A 22,078-nucleotide genomic window follows, 5' to 3' on the forward strand; every position below is an offset into this window, starting at 1 on the left:
CTTTCAGAGTTTACCACCGTTGATGAACCGCTATCGATGAACCACCGCTGATGAGGGATTTTTGTAAAACTGAATGTCATCTAAATATCATCGAAAGGTCACTTAAAGGATCGAGGACCACCCGTTTGGGACCAAAAAAAATCTTAGAATTGTGAAAACATGACATTCATACGCAAATAAGGGGTTGATAAATGAAACATCATTTATATAAAACAAAATTTTGCAAGAAAAAAGAAATTTCTCAATGCCCTTGCAATACTTGTTTGAAATTTCGCAAGGTACAATCTTCCACAATACTTAAAGGATTTTTGCAATATGTCTTGCGATACTCGTCATGATTTTTGCAAGTGTTTTAGAATTTCACAATCTTTTTTGGAATATCACAATCTCATATGCGATTTTGTTGATGAGTTTTGTGGGTCCATCAACTTTCAATGTCGTGACCCGCAAAAATAATTTGCAGCTCTGATGTGTAAAAGCATTCAAAAGAAAGTGAAAACATGCAAAATTGTTCATTTTGTGGATTTGGTAATTTGGAGGGCATTTTTTGAAAATATCATTTTTGTCGTACAATACGATCATTTTCTAAATAATAATCAGGTATGGGTTTTGGTGGGTCACAAAAATAGAATTCCAAACCCGAACACACATAATTTTAAAAATATATTTTTTATTAAAAATATATATAAAATACTCAGGTCAAGTTGAGTACCCAACAAAAATCATGACCCAAACTCGGCTAGTATATTGCTCAGGTCGGGTTCGGGTCAAACCGAATATTATAAGGATCGACACTTTCCATGCCCATGCCAAAAAAATTGGGTTGGGTGGGGTACCTTGTACAAACAGGAGTAGTAAGGCTTGATTCATAAAAGAAAAAAGTGAAGAAATGAGTGGTTTCTACTGGAGGGTACTTACAGTCGGAGGTAGCCAATGTTTTCCGGTCATAAAAAGTACTACTTTGGATGGAGTTCTCAAAACAGGCAACCTTTGGATAACAATTAGTTTAGGATTTAAATCTGAAACCGAAGCCAAAGATGATTACATGTAATAGGATCCAAATCCGATAATCAACTTTTTTTTTTCATCCAGATCTGAATCTGAACTCAATCAAAGTCATATCCGAATATCAAAAACTCAATATTGCCTACATCAGAACATAGTCCGACCAATTACTATATGATGTAAACCGAGAGAGCTCGAGAAAAGCTACTCAACTAAAAGATTATCTAAGAAAAGCTGGAAATAAAAAATAGTTGAAAATTATGAAAAATTAATCAAAACAAAAAATATTTGGAAAAAATTAAAAATAATAAATTTATTATTCTCATAAACTCTGAACCGTCTAACCTCTTAGGCCATATAGGAGAAGAATTCAAATTCTTGTAGACTTAATCTATTATTATTGGTAAACACCAATTAAGAAAACAAATTCTAATTCTACTAAACTACAAAAAAAAATGTATGTGTCAATTACTAAAATCTAATATCCATTACAATGATCCAAACAAAAAAAATATTCAAACCAAAAAATAATGTTAAATGATCTAATAAACCATATGAATCCGGATACGAGTCACTTAACTCGTGCATCACTGTACCATATGCAAACGCATGAAACCTGTTTGTCCGTACCCAGACCTGAAATAGGCCAAGTAAAATGGATCAGGACAACCACCAAATGACCCGATCCAATCACAGACTTGCCTCCCATGTAGACGGAGCGAGTCCTTTGAAACGTGCACTGTTCGTAGGGTCCTGCTTGGTGCGGACCAAATGAAGCGTCTTTAGTAGACGGGGGGCCGCGCGCGCGCTCACAAGCGAGAAGAAGCAATGGATGGCGAGTTGAAGGACGACATCCCCTGTTCTTCCCTTGCCGTCGACTCGTTCCTCAGGCTGGGAGCAGTATTCTTCTTCTCCCCTTCTTCTATCTTCTTTTTCACTTCTCGAACAGCGAATTTTTTAAGTACCCATTTGTAAACTCTGCCTATAAACATTAGTTGCTCACTCCCCACTTCGGTTCCTTCATGAAAATTTAGGAATTCTCGGAAAAGGGGAAAGAGAAATGGTGCTCATCGAGATGACCAAGCATTTAGATGCAGTTTAATTAGTGGTGCAGTTTTGTGTTGTTTTATTTGCTGCCTAGATGGCTGCCATCTTATTTTGTCGATCCATTGTTGAGAATTTATGTTATTATTGTTGTTATTGTTATTATTATTATTTATGTTTCAAGATGATTCGCATGGAAGAGGCTAAGACATTACATTGATAACGAGAAAGATTATGAGTTATGATGGTGTTTTGGTCAGTTGAAGTGAAAAAGTAATTTCTTTGCCAAAGGGGAAGTCAGCATTTGGTCGTCATGGTTCATTTGGGACTAAACTCAGGCAACAATGCCGATATCTTATTTCCTGTAGAATTCCCAAGTAAATTATCCATTTCGTTAGAGTTATATATACGGATTACTTGGTGGAGTTTATGTTTCTTAGTTGGATTCTTGTCTCGGATGCATAATATAATTGTCATTTCTTGATCGGATGATTTAGTTGGGAAAAGGATTGGTCCTTAATTCACAAATACATCTGCAAGTAGAACATGATCGAAGCTGTAGTTTGTATCTTTAAGTCTAATTGATCCAACAAAAAGATTTGGAGTAGTAGCTGGTGGGCACGTGTGCTTTGAGTGCACCAGACGTTTTATGTATTCCATTGTCATATTTATCTGATGTTCTGCCAACCATAGAATTCTTCGGTCTTTCTCTGATTCTCAAATTCTTGCATGTATTCTCTCATCTTGGATCACCTTGTCTGGGATGAATGCGGCTGGAGTGGCATGTGGCCAGAAGGCCACATCCGGGTGGCTTGTGTGAATCCCCAAGGGCCGAGTCACCTGGTTATCAGCAAAGTCTTGATGAATTCTACTTGGTTTCAAGTTTTAACTTGTTTGAGTCCGTGACTGCTGGAACACTGATTTTCAAACCCTTACGCCCATAAATAGCTAGATATAGTGAGAGATTGAAACCCAATATTTTATTCAAGCGATTATTAGCTTGAACCCAGTGCTTGTATGGTGTTTGTTGATAAGGGAACTGAATTGCCACAGATGTCCCAGCAATGACAGTTTCCCTCTCAATTGGGTTCTTTAATTTATGTTTCACTTGGTGTTGGTAGCATAAAGGTGCCTTCCTGCATCTGGTGAGTATTGTACAACTGGAAAAAACGTGGACTGGTTCAGAAGAAACTGTCTTCTTACTAAGAGGGTCATAGGTGCATGTTTACAAACTACAATCAAATCCATGTTCAAGGTGTGAAGTTATAAAAGTCACTAGGAATTTATTTTTCAAAGAAATAAAAAGACCCCAGGATAAATTGAAAATGCAAGCAGTTTGGGTTCTTTAGGGTGTTTTATCACCAAAATTCATCTAAGCTTCATCTACTCATACTACTGTGGGAAGTGAAAATGCACAACTTTATGCTGTCTATATGAATTTAAAAGCAATTAACTTGCAAAACGTAAAGAAGATCCTTTATTTCTACGGGTGTGGTTGGTTGTCACAAAATTCATTTCCCTCACTGTATAGCCTGTTGGACTTGGGTCAATATGACCTCAGACCAGTTCAGACTCAAACTGCATAGACTTGCTTGTGTGTGTGTGTGCGCACACGAGCAAGCGTCTGCATATGTTGTGTATGCGTCACATTCATGCCAGATTGCAAGAAACTTAAGTTTTGAGTTACCATTCTCCAAGTGATAAGGCTACCATCAATTCTTGGTTGGTTTGCTATTTATATTTCTTAATGACTAGAATTCCTCTTACTTTTGCTCTTAGATCACACAAATGTAAGTAGTGATATTGAGTTCTTATCTTTAAAATCTTTTTTATGGTGTTTCTTGTGGTCAAATTAACTCATAGTGTCTTTTAGGCAGGAAGTGCTTGGGGAACTTTTATTGGACCTTATGAAGCAAGGAAAAGAGGTAGGTGAGGAAAATTGTGCTAAAAAAATGACATTTGAAATGAGAACAGTACAAATTTAATGGTTTGCTGTTTTCTGGTGGTATATTATGCAGCATAATTTTTTTTAATATTACTTAGTTTAAATTGGATCTGATAATTATTTCACTCCATTTCCTATTGCTTGCATTTGAAATATGTTTAGTGTCTCTAACTTGGCTTTTCCTTTTCTATTTGTATTGGAGATCAGGCCTTATCGGATTTGCTCGGGCTGCTCTAGTGGTAAGAAATTGAATGGTTAACTGCACATAACTCATATCTTTTTGAGTAAGAAATGGATCATCTGATGTTAGTATAAATCTTATTTGAAGCATACCTCTTTTCAATTATTTTTGTTTAGCTCTGATACTACAATCTCAAATGTGACATTTGCAGGTAAAGTCTGTTGGCATGTCCGGAATGCAATGTGGTAAGCAATTTTCTTTTCCCTTGACATTTTTAAAGAGATGCTGATTACCATAATTAGCACTAGATATGGGTCGAAGAAGGTAGCTGGATGGTTTGGTCACACTATCATAACTGAGGGTTCTCAGGTTCGAGTCCCATGCAGGCTATTTCCCCATTTTGACTGTAAAAAAGAAAAAGGAAAAAAGAGTTATAATAATGGTTGCTGGTTCTTCTGCATTACTTTGTTGTTTTTGTCCAGCTCGATACTAGTATTTTTCAATGGTTAAGAGTTGCAGGAAGTTCTATGGACCAATTGCATGCTTTGATCACATACATCCTGGCCATGCAGGTCATTGAGGGTCTTAACCTATGGTTTTCCCAAGTTCAGTTGATGCTCTTCTTTGCTAGAACTTTTTGCAGACTTTGATTTCAATAATCTCTTCAACACAATATGGTACAATTGTAATCTTACATTCTTGTGTGTAGTAATTCACTCAATATAATTTTTTTTTGGGTGTATGTGCATCTGTGTGCATGTGTAGGCAAGCACATTTACCTGTATATCTGGGTTTGGAATGTGTTGGCATTATTCGTAGATTCAAATAGCAGTTCTTGTATGAACATTTTCATTACAGCTGCATGTGCTAGAATTCAGGCACTAGACATAACGGTTTAATTCTCAAATTCTCAACCATTGTAGTTTTTGCTTGTTTTTTCTGATTAATTGTGCAGATGATGAGAGTGCACAATATTGTTCATAGTTCATACAATTCATATATATGTTTGCGCACACACACATTGCGTGTGTATACTCACACATGTACAACAGCCCTGTTTCTACAAAATGTAGGTCTTGGAATCGAGTCTTGCTTTTATACACACACACATGCATATTTATATGTGTGTGCATGTGTATGTACTACCCAACACACAGCACGAGTATGAGATGTGAATTTGAGAATCTTTTGAATTTTTAATCAAAAACTTTTTTTTTGGTTTTTGGTATATAAAGATGATTTTTAGTGAAATTCTACTTAAAATGATTAAAAATATTAAAATAATTTCTATATGTGTTAGTGTCTGAGCATGTCTGATCGTGTCACCAGGGACATACCACCAAAATGGCATGTCCCTATAACACAGACAATAGCCTTGTTTCTGCAAAAATGTAGCCTGCAAATCAAATCTTGCTTATTTCTTTTACTGTTGATCAAGTCACCTTTTTAGTTCACGAAAAGGTTTGCTTAAATTTCAGTAAACCAAGCTTCTGCCTGGTACTCAAAATTCCAAGCATGACCTGGTAAATTATACTCTTGGTGCACTGGCTGGGTCTATACTTGTGTGCAGCCGTAGAAAGTTTTGGGGGTGGATCCTGCCATGCTCTTTCTATATCCTTGGCTAGGTTCGGGTTATTGGATGTGTTGATTTACAAATTATTATGTGATGATTTCTTGTTTTATTCATCCTACATTATCAGTTTTTGCTCTGTCGAATTATGCTGTGAATGAGCTCCCATTCTTCCCCTTGTCCAAGACTTAAAGAATGCTCAATAGGTGCAGGTTTATGCGGCCTGTGCATCTGCATGTTAAGGAGGCAAGATTTTCAAATTGCCAATTTATTTGAAGATAATTTCACAGTAATTTTTGGAAGCTAGCATGTCATTTCTATTCTATGGCTGTAAGATGCAAAATTCCCGGCTTTACTTAGATGCAGTTAAGCTGTTGCTTATATGATTTATTCTTCTCTTAGGGCTTTTCGCTGGAGTTTTATCAGCAACGAATTGTGGAATCCAAAGATATCGGATGAAGAAAGATTGGGTAGTTTGCCTTCTTACTCCCCCTCGTGATACTTGATTATCTGATTTCATATGCATTACTGGTTGAAAATGAAATGGAGATTGGAGACTCTTTGATGGATGGATTGCTTATTTACAATCTCCAGGGCATGAAAAAAAAGGTAGATACAAAATGAGAATCTGGCATGATGATAATAATTGCTAGTGAATTAAATGAACGAGAGAGAGAGAGAGAGAGAGAGAGAGAGAGAGAGAGAGAGAGAGAGAGAGAGAGAGAGAGAGAGAGAGAGAGTTCACGTTAATTCATTCAATTTCATGATCCTCAAAAGAGGGAAATACAAGCCTATATATAGGCTGAGAGGGCTTCATAAAGCCTTTAAACAACTTACAAAATAAACTTAATGCTATCCTAATTCTAGATAATAGCTTCTTAGGCTAAATCTAGTTAAACCTTTTTTAACCCAAATCTATTTCAGGGAAAACCTTTTTTGACTAAGCCATTTTTAGAGTTTTGTCATCCTGAAATAGCCAAGCTATTTCTATTTACTTTCTCCCATTTTTTGATCCATCATAAACCAGTTTGCACATCCTTCCAAACTCCAGAAATAGGAGAGGTCGCTCTCCCATGTGGGCCCCACCTGGGCCAGCTGGGCTCTATTGGATTGTTGGATACGTGTCCAAAAATGATCTGTATCATCCCTTCTCCCTTGAGTTTTGCTTAGTCCACTAAGCAAGAATTCGATGGTCATACTTCTCGGTTGGTGCACCATCTTGCAAGCAGTTTAATTCTTTTGGAACGCTGGCAACACAAATTTTGTGAGGCCTTGGAGCTGATTTTTCCATCATTATCTGTAAGGAAGCTCATGGTTGATAACATACATTCATGCTAAGAGGAGACTCATAACTGCACCAAGTAAGCTATCCACCCTCAAAACTAATAGGATTGCATAGGAAATTCTTGTTTGACAGTAAACATGTCCACAATCCTGTCACTACTGGGTTGCCAAGAAAAAACTGGATATGGTCTGACTAGGGTAAGGGACTTAGGTTCATTGGACTCAGGTTAAGTAGGTTAGGTTCTGGCAAGGTCTGAGAGAAAAATCTGTTCTCCCAAACGGTGCAACAAAAAAATATAAAATTTTGGGAAATGGTTTCAGACACCTTAGGGAAGGTTCAATCAAAATTTCAGGATCAGGAGCTATGGGAATAAGGAGCTATGACTTTTTGAAGTCACAGGAAATTTCAGGACGGTGCAGGACTGACTAGGTCTGGGTACTGGCAGGCTGGTTTGTAAAATCGAGTTCTCTGTACTGAGAACTCGATAAATCCTGAAACTTGGTGGGCTGGTTAAAGACACACTGAGTAACCTTGGGTCCAAATTTTAGATCTAGATTCCTTACGGTTTGGACTAGGGGAATTTTAGAAGTCTGACGGGTTTTGGGGTTCTATAAAATTCAGGTTTGACTTGCTTGAGTTTAGGTATGCGACTGAGGCGCTTTCAAGGCCTGGGACGAGTTTGGTTCCAGATGGTGAGGACCTATACAACCCTATACTGAGAAAGAGGAAAAGAGAAAAACGAGGAAGAAAAAATCCCTTTCTTTTGTCTGTAGACTTTCTTCTAGTCTACTTCACCACACGACACTTGTATGTTTTTTCACACACAAGCAGTCTCCACATGTGAGCCTCTTAAGGAGCCCCCCTTCACCAGTGGTGCACCCACTGCAGGCCTCTCCGGGGACCAAACACAAGGTTTTTGTTAGAAAGTGACTTGGAATACATTGGGTTCAATAATGAACCCATACTTATGCACGTGGAGTGCAAATAAACCCATTAAAGGGAAACAACATAATCACATAATGTGCTAACACATAAAACCCATAAAAAGGGAAAAATATGACATAAAGTCATAAGTTGCATATCATTGAAGAATAATGGAGAAGGGGTAAAAACCCCATTACAATGGAGCATAAGCTCCCTCAAGAATACAAAATACAAAGGGGAAATCCCCTATTTATAAGCATGAAAAGGGACCACCTTGGGGGCTCCCAAAGGGGACGTTGGAGAGCCCCCAACGGTCACATTTGTGACCGTTGGGGGCTCCCAACGTCACTTTTGGGAGGCCCCCAATGTGGTACGAAATCCAAAAATATAAAAAACAAAAAATAAAAATAAAACAAAAATTACAATGCATATTCCAATTGGAATATGCGTAAAATGCTAATTTACAAGAATACCCTTGAGGGTATTTTAGGAAGATAAAATATATATATTTATATATATATATAAATAGAGATATGTATACATATATATATATATATATATATATATGTATACGTATCTTTATATATATATATATATAAATATATACATGTACATTTAAGGATCAACATATTTTAACACCCCCCCTTAATCTTTGCGGGGAAACGAAAAGATTGAACAAAGGGCAAGACTCCAAGAGGCTTCGGCAAGGATGCAATGAAACTTGAAAAGGCCTTCCTCCTATTGTTTTCAAATTTCCCGAACTATCCAGGGTACTTCTCTTTGTCCTATCTCCAAGATCTTGTGAAATAACAACAAAGAAACAAGTAAAACAAATCTTTGTATTTTTATTCAAATGGAACATTTCTAACTAGCATAGGTTAGAAGAGATGCAAATTATGCAAAAATGACACCAAAGTTTCAAAATCACATATCATGTTTAAAATAAAATGAGCGGAAGCAAATTATGCAGAAATAAATTGCAAGAATGCAATAATGCATTCATAAGGTCCAACGTTGGACAAATATAACCCCATAATGGGGAATAACAAAATGGTCCACTAAGGGACACCACAATAAGCCTACGAAGAGGCATGATATACATAAACATTATTGAATGAGGGCCCAAAAAGGCCATAAAGAGCATATGCATATACTTATCATGAAATGAATTAATACTCAAAGAACTCATTAATGAACATGCTTCAAACATGTAATGAAGTGTCAAACAAGAGAAACAAAGTCTCCAAGCATACTTTAGGCAAAATAAACCCAAGAGTTCACAAGGTTTTAAAATCATTTATGAAAGACATACTTAATACACATTTTGCATATAAGGGTGGCAAAAAACCATAAGCACTTAATATATAGATTAAATGCTAAGAAACCAACTTGATATGCATATCAAAAATATGATTTGCTTGAAAAACACAAGTCATGAATGAAATTTTGCAAATTTCAACAATAGTTTATCCATTACAAACATCTTCCTCATTAGTCCTCCAAAACCCATAAATCAAGTGTATAAGCTACTAGATCAAGAATATAAAGCCATTAAATGCCAAAGACACACACAAAGGTGTGTAAAAGAACCTCTTGTCTACATATAATAATACTTGAAATAAGTGTATCTACGACAAGAACAAGAGAATACATGCCAACATGGACTAAAAAGTATCTCTTGTCTATGTAAAAAATACACTTAAAACCAAGTATGTTCAGCTACTAGAACAAGAGTAATAAGCCAACCATGGACATACATCTTAAGCGACTAGAACAAGGACACAAACGCCAACATAGGCTAAAAATCACACACCATGGTGTAAATCAACGTGCCTTGTCTACATATAAAAACACTCAAGACAAGTGTGTTCAGCTACTAGACCAAGAGAGCAAAAGCCAACAAAGGGCTAAAAACACACGAAGGTGTAATAAAATTCTTGTCTACATATGATGACACTTAGATAATGGGCATAAAAGGAAAAGACTTTTGAGGCAATAAACTTGTAATGAAAATAAACCTCGAATAAAACAATACTCCTTTTAAAATGAATTCTCATAACAATAACATGCATGTAAAAAATATCTTCAACAAGATACTATAATCGATAAAATAAAATTCTTGAGAACATATCTTCAACAAGATACTTTAGTCGATAACGCAACCACCTTAAGAATAAATGTGTGAACATACACACCCAATAACACTTGTGCACAACAAGCACAACACACCGAATCACAAATGTGCACTTGCACCCATAAGTTTCATAAACACTAAAGAGGTTGGGCTATAATCCCAAATCCCTTGATTTTTAATATACCTTAAAACATTTAAGGTTTTAAAACACCATATGTCCATCACATTTACATAGAAGCATCCATAATATCAATGGCCACAAGAGAAAAAATGAGTGACACACTCATAATTAGAGATCATACAACAAATCATTTTAGAGTCCCAAGGTGCCCATAACTCACCTCAACAACCATCTATAATATGGAAGGTGGACAAACTAAAATGATATAACACGAGGTGCCCATAACTCACCTCAACAAACATCTCTAATATAACAATAATAAGGCCAAATAAAAGATACATTAAATAACATGTGATGGACAAATATAAATGCCACAAAAAGGCAATAAACACTTAAGGAATCATTTTTCAAAGAAAAGAGGACCGATTAAAAAATTGAATCAAAAGGTCCAATAATCAATAATGTGCTTTATAACAACAATTTTGCATAAACACAAATTATGCTTAATCTTCAAACAAGTCATTTATACCAAAAAGGACTTATTAAGCAATAAACACAACAACATAAAGAATTCATCAAGACAATCAAGCTTTTAATCAAAGAAATCATAAGAACCGTAATGGTTCACAAAGAAGGCTTTAACACAATACTCAAGGAATGAATATTTAAAACACTTGAAAATTTATAAATTTGGGATTAAATCCCATACAACAATTTTTAAAAAACCTTTGATTGTGATGAGATATGCGGAAACATTCAAAGTGCTAAAAGCACTTACAATGATTTAAAAAGGACTCAATATCTAAATTCATTATATTTTTCACAAAAATAAATGTGCATAAAGGCTCCATAATGCAAAAATGTCTACGAAGAGACAATACACATGTGAGCACAAAAGGCTTTATAAAAGATGTGCACGAAGGCACTCATACAATACTTGAACAAATACACACCAAGGTGTAAACAAACATGCACTAAGGCATGTATTTCATAAAAAAGAGGGAATGCATACAAGCGCAAATATTTGAGAAACAAATGTGCACAAAACACAAAAATACACAAAAGTGAGCAAGTATGTACTTTATAAAAAGAGAAATGCTTGAAATTCTCAAACTTTAACAATTGCAATTGAGGACAAAGAAAACCATATTATGGCCAATGTAGGCATTTTTTTTTAAAGATATTATTAAGAGGTTTCGAAACCTTATGAAAAATACAAACCAACAAGTTTATAAAGATAAAAAAATGAAATCATTTATACCAAAAGGATGCAAAAGATGAACTATGCACTCTATGTAGTGTGAGAAATTCCTTTTTTAAAAAAATCTTTCCTAATGGTTCATCATAAACAATTTTTCAAAAAAGAAACATTGAAAAACTTTTAGGAGTTCTTATAAGTTATCATTAACAAGAACTACTTTAGGATTCAACAAAGATTTTTAGATGTGAGAGATTTTCATATAAGGATTATATCAAATTTTTTAAAAAATGCACTAAAATTCATAATAAAAAAAGGAACTCAAATCAAATTAGGGTTCGTATGTGAGTAAAGAAATTTTAAGCAAAGATCATTACTTTAGCAAGAAATCATATATATAATTTTAAAAATTAACTTATAGGTCAATCATTGGATAGTTCGATGAACACAAATTATATATTTGAACAACAAACGAGTTCACCAAATTTGAGGGAGATAATTTTAAAATATACGAGCACACGAAATGTGAAAAGACATAATTCAACTATCATAACTATTAAACGAACAAACTATATGCAAGAAACATATTTTCAAATGCATAATACTTTAAGAAAAGGGATACATACCGAATAACTTCAAAGCAAAAAGGAAGGGCAATGAATACTTCACCATTTCTTGAGTGACACGCTTTCCGTTGCACCAAAGGACAACCCCATCGTGACCTCGCTCTGATACCATGTTAGAAAGTGACTTGGAATACATTGGGTTCAATAATGAACCCATACTTATGCACGTGGAGTGCAAATAAACCCATTAAAGGGAAACAACATAAGCACATAATGTGCTAACACATAAAACCCATAAAAAGGGAAAAATATGACATAAAGTCATAAGTTGCATATCATTGAAGAATAATGGAGAAGGGGTAAAAACCCCATTACAATGGAGCATAAGCTCCCTCAAGAATACAAAATACAAAGGGAAAATCCCCTATTTATAAGCATGAAAAGGGACCACCTTGGGGGCTCCCAAAGGGGACGTTGGAGAGCCCCCAACGGTCACATTTGTGACCGTTGGGGGCTCCCAACGTCACTTTTGGGAGGCCCCCAATGTGGTACGAAATCCAAAAATATAAAAAACAAAAAATAAAAATAAAACAAAAATTACAATGCATATTCCAATTGGAATATGCGTAAAATGCTAATTTACAAGAATACCCTTGAGGGTATTTTAGGAAGATAAAATATATATATTTATATATATATAAATAGAGATATGTATACATATATATATGTATACGTATCTTTATATATATATATATAAATATATACATGTACATTTAAGGATCAACATATTTTAACAGTTTTGATCAACCACCTGCATCATTGATGTTGCTCTGTCCTCCTCTTTATGCTGAAAACATGGAATTTGAACTCGATATGGTTCCTTCCGCATACCACAACCCCACGACCTGATTAGTGTTTTAGGCCTTGGATTATGCCCTCCACCTCGGTTTCGTTTCAGAATTTTAGCTGCAATCTGAATGCCTTGAGACAGCTCGTCATGGGCCTTTGCCTTTCCCATCCACCGACTTGGATCCTCCATACTCCACGACCCACAACAAACATCAGTCACTAATATTATTATTGGAATGAAGCCAATATGCTGAGCATACACAATTTTGTAATGAAGAGGGGCGGAAGCACCAATAGAGAAAGAACACTCTTTAAGAGTGACCACAAGAGTCAAGAACACAAAAAAGTGTATACACAAAACTTACAAAAGTAGAAAATGACTTGAAGTCATAAGTTGAATATTATTGAAGAAAGAAAGAGGAGGGTGAAAACCCAATGCCTTTACAAGTGTGAGCCTCCTCTATTTATAGAGGAGGAGAGCTAAAGGGGGCTCCCTTCTAGTCGTTGGGAGCCCCAACGGTCATAAATATGATCGTTGGGGCCCCAACGACTAGATAGGTGGGGCCCCTTATGGTCCTTCAAAAGTAAAACTAAGAAATAAAAAAAGAAAAAGAAAAAGGGGAAAAAGAAAGAAAAAAGGAAAAATGCAAAAAGGAAAAAGTACATGGTGATTTACCAAAACACCCCTATCGGGTTTTTGGTTGTACAGAAAAAGAAAAAGAAATATATTATGTATATATACATATATATATATATATACTTATATATATACGTATATATATATATAAGTATATGTATATATATATATATATATATATATATATATATATATATATATATATATATATATATATATTTATATATACATAATTTAACATGCCCCCTCAAACTTTACGGGGAGAAGACCGAAAGTTTGCTAAGAAGAAACATAAATCGTGGAGTTGGGAGCACTTTGGTGAAGAAGTCAGCCAGTTGATATTCTGAAGTAACATATGACAATGTGATAGTTCCTCTGAGATATCCGTCTCGAACATAATGACAATCCATTTCGATATGCTTGGTCCGCTCGTGAAAAGTATGATTGCTTGCAATATATATCGCGCTTTTGTTATCACAGCAGAGCTTGGTGGGAGAGGAAATGAGGACGCCCATGTCACCAAGAAGACTTCTGAGCCATACGATTTCCATAGTTGTCATTGCCATGGCCCGATACTCAGCTTCAGTGGATGATAGTGAGATCTTCTGCTGTTTCTTGCATCTCCACGAAATGAGGGATTCACCTAAAAAAATGCAAAGATCAGTAGTTGAGATACGATCATTGGGATTTTCTCCTCAGTCAGCATCAGTAAAAGCAGTTAACTCAAGAGATGAGGAAGAGGATAAGAAGAGTCACTTGGAGATGGTATTTTTGATGTATCGCACAATTCTCATTACGGCCGCCATATGAACCGAAGTGGGTGCATGCTGAAACTGGCTTGCTGCATGAACCGCATGAGCTATATCTGGACGTGTGATGGATAGATAGGTGAGGGATCCAATTAATTGACGGAAGGGGGTTGGATCCTCAAGAAGAACACCATCCTCAAGTCTCAGTTTTGCATTGATAACTTCAAGAGTCTCAACTTTCTTTTCATCAGATATTTCTGACTTGATACAAATGTCTGCAGCTAATTTCATTTGAGATAGGATGTATCTTCGCGCAAAATAAGCTACTTCAATTCCTAAAAAATATCTCAAGTATCCAAGGTCAGACATATCAAAAGTTTCTTTTAACATAGACTTTACATTATTTACCCCCTTTTTGTCACTCCCAGTGATTAGGGGTGGCAATTTCTGACACGACCCGCCAACCCGACCCGCCAACCCGCCTCTTAGGCGGGTTCGGGTTGGGCTTAAGCCAACCCGTTTAATAAACGGGTCAACCCGTGTAACCCGTTTATTAAACAGGTCGGGTTCGGGTTGGGGGTATGCCAACCCGCCAACCCGGCTGACCCGTTTAATAAACGGGTTAGGCAGGTGGGTCAACCCGCCAACCCGTCTGCCCGACCCGTCAACCCGACCCGTCAACTCGTCAACCCGACCCGCCAACCTGCCTACCTGCCAACCCGATCCGTCAACCCGACCCGTCAACCTGACCCGCGAACCTGAAAACCCGTTTACCCGACCCAACCCATTTATTAAATGGGTTGGCGGGTCGTGTCGGGTTACCCGTTTATTAAACGGGTCGGGTTCGTGTTTGCCACAGCCGACCCGTTTAATAAACGGGTCAGGTTCGGGTTGAGGTATGCTGACACGCCAACCCTCCAACCCGACCCGCCAACCCTACCAGTGATGATCATATCATCAACATATAACAGAAACATAACAATAGAGTCACTTGTCTTCTTAACAAAAAGAGCAGTGTCAGTATAGCAAGAAGTAAATCTTAAATTGATTAATACATTACTAAACTTGTCATACCAAGCTTTAGGAGCTTGCTTAAGTCTATATAAGGCCTTTTTTAATTTTAAAATTTTTCCATTTAAATTCATACCTGGAGGAGGTTCCATATAAACTTCTTCATTTAAATTTCTATTTAAAAAGACATTTTTGACATCAAGTTGAAAAATTGGCCATTTTTTAATAGAGGCTATTGCAATAAGGGCTCGAACACTAGTCATTCGAGCAACTGGGGCAAAAGTTTCATCATAATCTACCCCATACTCTTGGGTGTTAAAATATATGTAATATATATATATATATTTATATATATATTTATCATTCACTACCCGATAAGGGGTAGTTTTGTAATCTCGCCCAATAGGGGCATTTTAGTCTTTTTCCTTTTTCTTCCTTTTTCCTATTTCTTTTTCTATTTTTTCCTTTTTTTTTGTCTTTTTTTATTTCTTTTTGTGCATTTAATGCACAGCCATTGGGGGCCCCAACAAAGAGTCGTTGGGCCCCCAACGGTCACAATTGTGATCGTTGGGAGCCCAACGACTCCTTGTTGGGACTCCCAATGGTCCCTCTCTCTTGCTTTTCTCTAACTCTCCCTCACTCCTCTCTTGCCTAAAAAATGGAATTTACATCAAAAAATTCTTAGTCTTTTATAATCGGGAGACATATTGTAAAGTTTCTCAAAAGGAGAAAGATTTTTCAAAGAAGATGAAGGGATTCTATTGATAAGGTATGTTGAGGTTAGAACCGCTTCGGCCCAAAAGGATTTTGGAATATTTTTTGAAATTAATAACGTTCTTGTAGTTTCTATAATGTGTCTATGCTTTCTTTCCGCAAGACCATTTTGTTGCAGAGTGTTGGGACAAGAACGTTGATGATAAATTCCATTTTCTTTTAAATAGCTTTGAAATTCATTTGACATGTATTCGCCTCCCGAATCGGACCTAAGAATTGATAAATTTCCCAAGAATTGATTTTTAACCATCACATGGAATTCTTTAAAGAAGGAGAAAACTTCAGATTTGCGGCTTAAGAAGTAAATCCATGTAAATCGAGTGAAGTCATCAATAAAGACCACATAGTACGAAAATCCTCCTTTGGACAAAATAGGGGAAGGTCCCCATACATCGGAATGAACAAGTTCAAAAGGCCAAGTGGTGAAATAATTTCTTTGAGGAAATGGAGTAGCTTTAGATTTCCCAAAAATGCAATCTTTACAAGTCATGTGATTGTCTTTACAAGTATTGTTCAAAAAAGGAAAAAGAGACATTTTTACAAAATTTGGATGACCAAGTCTCTCATGCCAAATTCCAATACTTTTGTCCTTTACAAGATTGCACGATGACTTAGATGGAAGAGTCAAAAAATCCATAAAATAGAGATAACTCCTTCTATGGCCTTGCCCAATCAGCTTTCCTGACTGGAGATCCTGCACGGTGTAATCTTTAGGTGAGAAAGAGACTTGGCATCCATGATCGGTGATTTGGGAAACGGAAAAAAGATTTAGATTAATCTTTGGAACGATTCTTACTTTAGGAACAAAAAAGTTTTGAGAGGTTTTAAAATCAAGTGTTCCAATACTCTCAATTTTTAAAGATGTTCCATCGGCCGTTGAAACATAAGAAGATATGGGTTCGGAAAAAACGTTAGAAAGAGAGTTTTTATGAGATGTCATATGAAAAGAAGCACCGAAGTCTAGTATCTACATACCTGGAGGTGATGAAGAATAGGCGATGGCGGCTCCGGATGTTGAAGAAGAAGTCTTGAGAAGATGTTGGAGAACTTCGGAGATATGATTAAGAGTTTTTTTGATATCTCCCTCTTTGGCACTTTCTTCTTCCTTCTTTGGAGAATTTTCTCCAACCGCGGTTACTTTTCCCTTAAGTTTTGGGCAAACCGGTCTAATGTGTCCCGGTTCATTACAATAGTGACATATCACTCCCTTTCTAGGCCCATTATTTTTGTTAAAGTGAGGAGGTCTATATGCTTTTACATTTGATCCGGGCCTAGTAACGGCCAAAACTTCATCACTCTTAATGCTTAGGCTAAGTCGAGTTTTTTCTTGGCATATTTTGGCAAGGGCGTCTTCAATGGGTAAGGCTTTACTTCTATAGAGAAGGGATGCCCTAACTTGTTCAAATTCCGGTCGAAGACCATGAAGAAATTGGAAAAAGTGCTCTTTTTCGATTTGTTCCCTTCTTAACTCAATATCTTCCAGAGCCACCCATTTAGGCTCAAGAAAAGTAAGTTCATCCCAAAGAGGGGTTAAAGAGCTAAAGTAGTCCCGGACACTCATATCCATTTGTTTGGTGGAACGGATTTTTTCTTGACAAAAAAATTGTCGAGCAAGATCCTTTTGGGTATACATACCCTTAAGGAAGAACCATGCCTCATTGGCCCTTCTAAATTTGACAATATTAGTATAATTTTTGAGGTCAACATTGTTCATAAACCATGCCAAAATTTTGGCATGGTTACTTTCCCAATCCTCAACTTTGGATTGATGGTCATTGATAGCTTTGATGCGCTCATCGCCATGTAAAGCTTTTTCAACCTCATTTTTGATTTTAGTGAGAACAAGAGAGGGTTCGGGAGTAGTTCCCATAACAAAACCCCAAAGTTTCTTACCTCTTAGATGATTTTCCATAGCGGAGGCCCACATAAGATAATTGGACCCATTGAGCTTAAAAGAAAGCTCAACTTTAGAATCATGTTCCATCGGCACCAAATATTCTTTCTTTCTTCAAAAGCTTGAGAGACACACGTCCCGAGATAACAAAGAGAAGCCCAATCACCAACCTTGCTTTGATACCATGTAATGAAGAGGGGCGGAAGCACCAATAGAGCAAGAACAATCTTTAAGAGTGACCACAAGAGTCAAGAACACAAAAAAGTGTATACACAAAACTCACAAAAGTAGAAAATGACTTAAAGTCATAAGTTGAATATTATTGAAGAAAGAAAGAGGAGGGTGAAAACCCAATGCCTTTACAAGTGTGAGCCTCCTCTATTTATAGAGGAGGAGAGCTAAAGGGGGACCATAAAGGGGGCTCCCTTCTAGTCGTTGGGAGCCCCAACGGTCATAAATATGATCGTTGGGGCCCCAACGACTAGATAGGTGGGGCCCCTTATGGTCCTTCAAAAGTAAAACTAAGAAATAAAAAAAGAAAAAGAAAAAGGGGAAAAAGAAAGAAAAAAGGAAAAGAAAAAGTACATGGTGATTTACCAAAACACCCCTATCGGGTTTTTGGTTGTACAGAAAAAGAAAAAGAAATATATTATATATATACATATATATATATACTTATATATATACGTATGTATATATATATAAGTATATGTATATATATATATTTATATATACATAATTTAACAAATTTGGGCGTGCACAACATGCTGTACGGTGAATTCCATTTGGTCCATCTCTCATAATGAGCTTTGGCTTATGGATTTCATTGCAACAAGGCTCATCTCATAACCTTGCTGTATAGTGTTATGCTTTCCCTGTGGATTTGCTCGTTTGGGAGTTAAGAAGTCCACAGAAAGGGTGGTTGCGACTTCCTTTGTGGGTTGCAGGTGGAGGTGGCGTGCGCTAGTTGCAGGGAAAACTCCAACAAGGAGTTGTTGTGACAGTTTACTGTCATTTGGTGTAGGCAACCTCGTTAGTGAGACATAGCCGTGAGCATCAACATGATCAACAGAGAATGCATCAAGATTCACATCTACGAGAATCTGATCAATTCTCACACATTCTTCGCGAATGGATCCTTGCGCGTCCTTCCGATCGTAACGCTCCTCCTCGAGAAATCCATCACCTCCGTTAGTGGATTGTAACTATTGTCGGGTGGCTTGTACACTCACTTGGAGTTGCTTCACTAAGTTTGTGATTTGCTGAAGGCTAGTTTCAAAACCAGCCATGCGAACACCATCGAATTTGGTGTTGGTCCTCCCACCGAACTTGTTGATGAACTTAGAATTCATCAGTGGTGGTTGGTCTTGGTCTCTCTTAGGTTCGCTCAGGTTCTCTCTGATACCAATTGATACGTGCCTAGGCCCAATCATTCGAACTAGGTTCAAGTCAATGGTTCAATAGGTTAAATCGGGTAAGACAGGGTCAGGTTCTGTTTGGTTTTGACAGAGTTTGGGATAAAAGTCGGTGCTCCCAAACCGCTGCACAGAAAAATGCCAAAATTTGAGGGAAGGTATGGGATACGTGGATACTGACAAAATCCTAACTCCATGGGGTTAGGGAGATACAAGTCCGGGAAGTGGCCCGGATTTAGGGTTTTGCTGGTTCTGGATTGGGATTTGACTCAAACAGGTTGTAATATAAAAATCGGTGCTCGCTACTGGGGTGGCTATAAATCAGGAAATCTAGAAGGTAGTCAGGGGACATTGGGATGGTCTAGGGTTAAAATCTCAGCCCTAGATTCCAAGCGGTTTGGGAGTTATGACTGACGCAAATTAGGCTAATCCTGCTGTTAACAACAAAATTTGGCTAGTCTTGGGTGTACACGGATTAAGTGGGTTTAGACATTGGTTTGGGGCTAAGGTAACAAACGTGTTGACTGACTCAGGCGGTTAAGCTTAGTCGAGGACTTCTACAATAGGTTAAAGGGCTAGGTTGAGGTCGGTTTCACCAAGGTTTAGTTTGAGACGGTTGGGCTATCGGTTCCTTGGAGTTAGCCACACGAACTAGTACATGAGTCTTGAGCTGCAACCAAGTCTCACTGAGTGCCACGACCCACTAGTGGTCTGCCCTCTAATGACTTAGAGAATTAGAGAGAGAGAGAGAGAGAGAGAGAGAGAGAGAGAGAGAGAGAGAGAGAGTTCACATCATTTCATTCAATTTCATAATCCTCAAAAGAGGGAAATACAAGCCTATATATAGGCTGAGAGGGCTTCATAAAAACTTCTTAGGCTTAGGCTAAATCTAGATAAGCCTTTTTGAACCCAAATCTATTTTAGGGAAAACCTTTTTTTTGACTAGGCCATTTCTGTCTACTTTCTCCCATTTTTAGAGCCATCATAAACCAGTCTGCACATCCTTCCAAGCTCCGGAAATAGGAGAGGTCGCCCCCTAGGTGGGCCCCACCCGGGCCAGCTGGTTCTCTACTAGATTGTTGGATACGGCTCCAAAAATGATCTGTATCATATATATATATATATATGAGAGAGAGAGAGAGAAGGGGGATGGTCCTACCCCTTTTTTTGTTAGGTCCTCTTAGTACCCTCTAAAAATCGTACTTTCAAGTATTTTTTGCTTGATCTGAACCGTTAGATGTGTTTATCGTTGCTTATTTACTAAGAAACAAGTTTTTTTCAAAATTTTTGATGTAAAAATGGAAATATTTTATAATCAAATTTTAGTATAATATCAACCATTGATTTTTTTCCTCTTTAAAATACACTTGTGATCATAAAAAATCTTTATCAAATACATGCTCCCTATTGAGTAAACAATGATAAACACATCTAACGGTATAGATCAAGGAAAAAAATACTTGAACTTAGGATTTTCGGAAGGTCCTAATGGGACCTAACGAAAAAGGGGTAGGACCATCCCCTGTTCATATCTATATATATCCAGACTGTGACTTTTAGTAAAAGTTTATATTATGGAAAAATATCTGTAACCATGTCTTTTTGAGGTGGTTAGGACGGTTAAGATGTAAAACTGTATAGGAGCTACTGATTTTCACACACACACACACGTGCACCTGCACAAGCTCTTGATATCCATGGCCATGCATAGATGTTAACATGTTCATCATAAATTTATACCCCCAATAAATATGAAAATATAGGGTGGTAAAAAAAATAAATGATATTGTACAATAAAGTTGAGCAATTAATGTCAATTGCCTTCTATAAAATCACTGAAATGCTCATGGTGGTGACAGTTACCGTTTGAGCCCACATATATGTTAGGTTACAATCTTCTGGGGACAATTTTTTTAAAAAAATCCATATTCAATTACTTATGCTTCTAAAGAAGTTAGTAGCATGTGCATAGGAAAATAGAGCTAAATTTTGTAGGATGACCTACATCATTAACATTGATACTCAGTTGCTGGTAGTTTTAGTCAGTGTCCTGTCCTGTATCATGTGAAGTGACTGCCTTCGATACTTTAAACTGCATTTAGGCCCTTGTCCATGTTGATTTGGTGTAAATTTTATCCTCAAGGTCATTATGTATTTCATGGGTCAAGTTTTCTGAATTACAACCTGTTTGCAGCAATCTCAGAAATAATTGATGAAGTCAGTGGAAGATCTTGTTGTTTGGGAATACTGATCTTGTGGGAAAATTTTGGAAAGTTTGGAATGCAACTGCTGATGAAGATGTGCCAACTGTTTTGAATGCCTTTTCCAGGTGAATGCTAGTGTTGCAGGTGCAATAACGGGGGCTCTCTTGGCTGCCAAAACCAGGAGTTGGATGCAGGTCTCGAGCACTGCTGCTGTAGTTTCCGGCATTGCTGCTGTAGCTGATCACTGGCGCAAGATCTGATTTGAAGACGCTTAAGGCACTTGTCATCGTCATCAGTAAATGTTGATTTAGGTGTGCTTTCTTTTCAAATTTATGTTCTGATTGGATCAACCAGGCAATTTTTGCTCCCACTCTTTTGCTAGCTGCAGTTAATTCTTAAAAGTTTGAGAGGGTTTACCCATAAATTGGAATGTACAGAGGGGGTGGTTGCGCTCATTTATCTTGAGCAGGTGCACAATTTGGACCGTTAGTCTCAGGGCTAACAAGAAAAAAAAAAAATCAAGTCTCTTGGCCCCGATCATTTCATTCCCATGGAAGGGAAGGCCCTTTCAT

General features: G+C 37.1%; 1 protein-coding gene across 1 annotated transcript; it reads left to right on the plus strand.

The window, feature by feature from the left end:
• The first annotated feature begins 1,778 nt into the window (after window positions 1-1,778).
• Window positions 1,779-21,940, plus strand: ATOEP16-4 (Mitochondrial import inner membrane translocase subunit Tim17/Tim22/Tim23 family protein). The gene is made up of 6 exons (XM_090004070.1): window positions 1,779-1,905; window positions 3,923-3,974; window positions 4,202-4,233; window positions 4,387-4,420; window positions 6,148-6,215; window positions 21,632-21,940. The coding sequence occupies exons 1-6, from the start codon at window positions 1,834-1,836 to the stop codon at window positions 21,764-21,766; spliced, it is 393 nt and encodes a 130-aa protein (XP_089860196.1). The 5' UTR covers window positions 1,779-1,833; the 3' UTR covers window positions 21,767-21,940.
• The last annotated feature ends 138 nt before the right edge of the window (window positions 21,941-22,078 follow it).

This window comes from Nuphar pumila, chromosome 4, assembly GCF_984573655.1.
Source record: "Nuphar pumila chromosome 4, dmNupPumi1.hap1.1, whole genome shotgun sequence".
In the NCBI taxonomy this organism is placed as follows: Eukaryota; Viridiplantae; Streptophyta; class Magnoliopsida; order Nymphaeales; family Nymphaeaceae; genus Nuphar; species Nuphar pumila.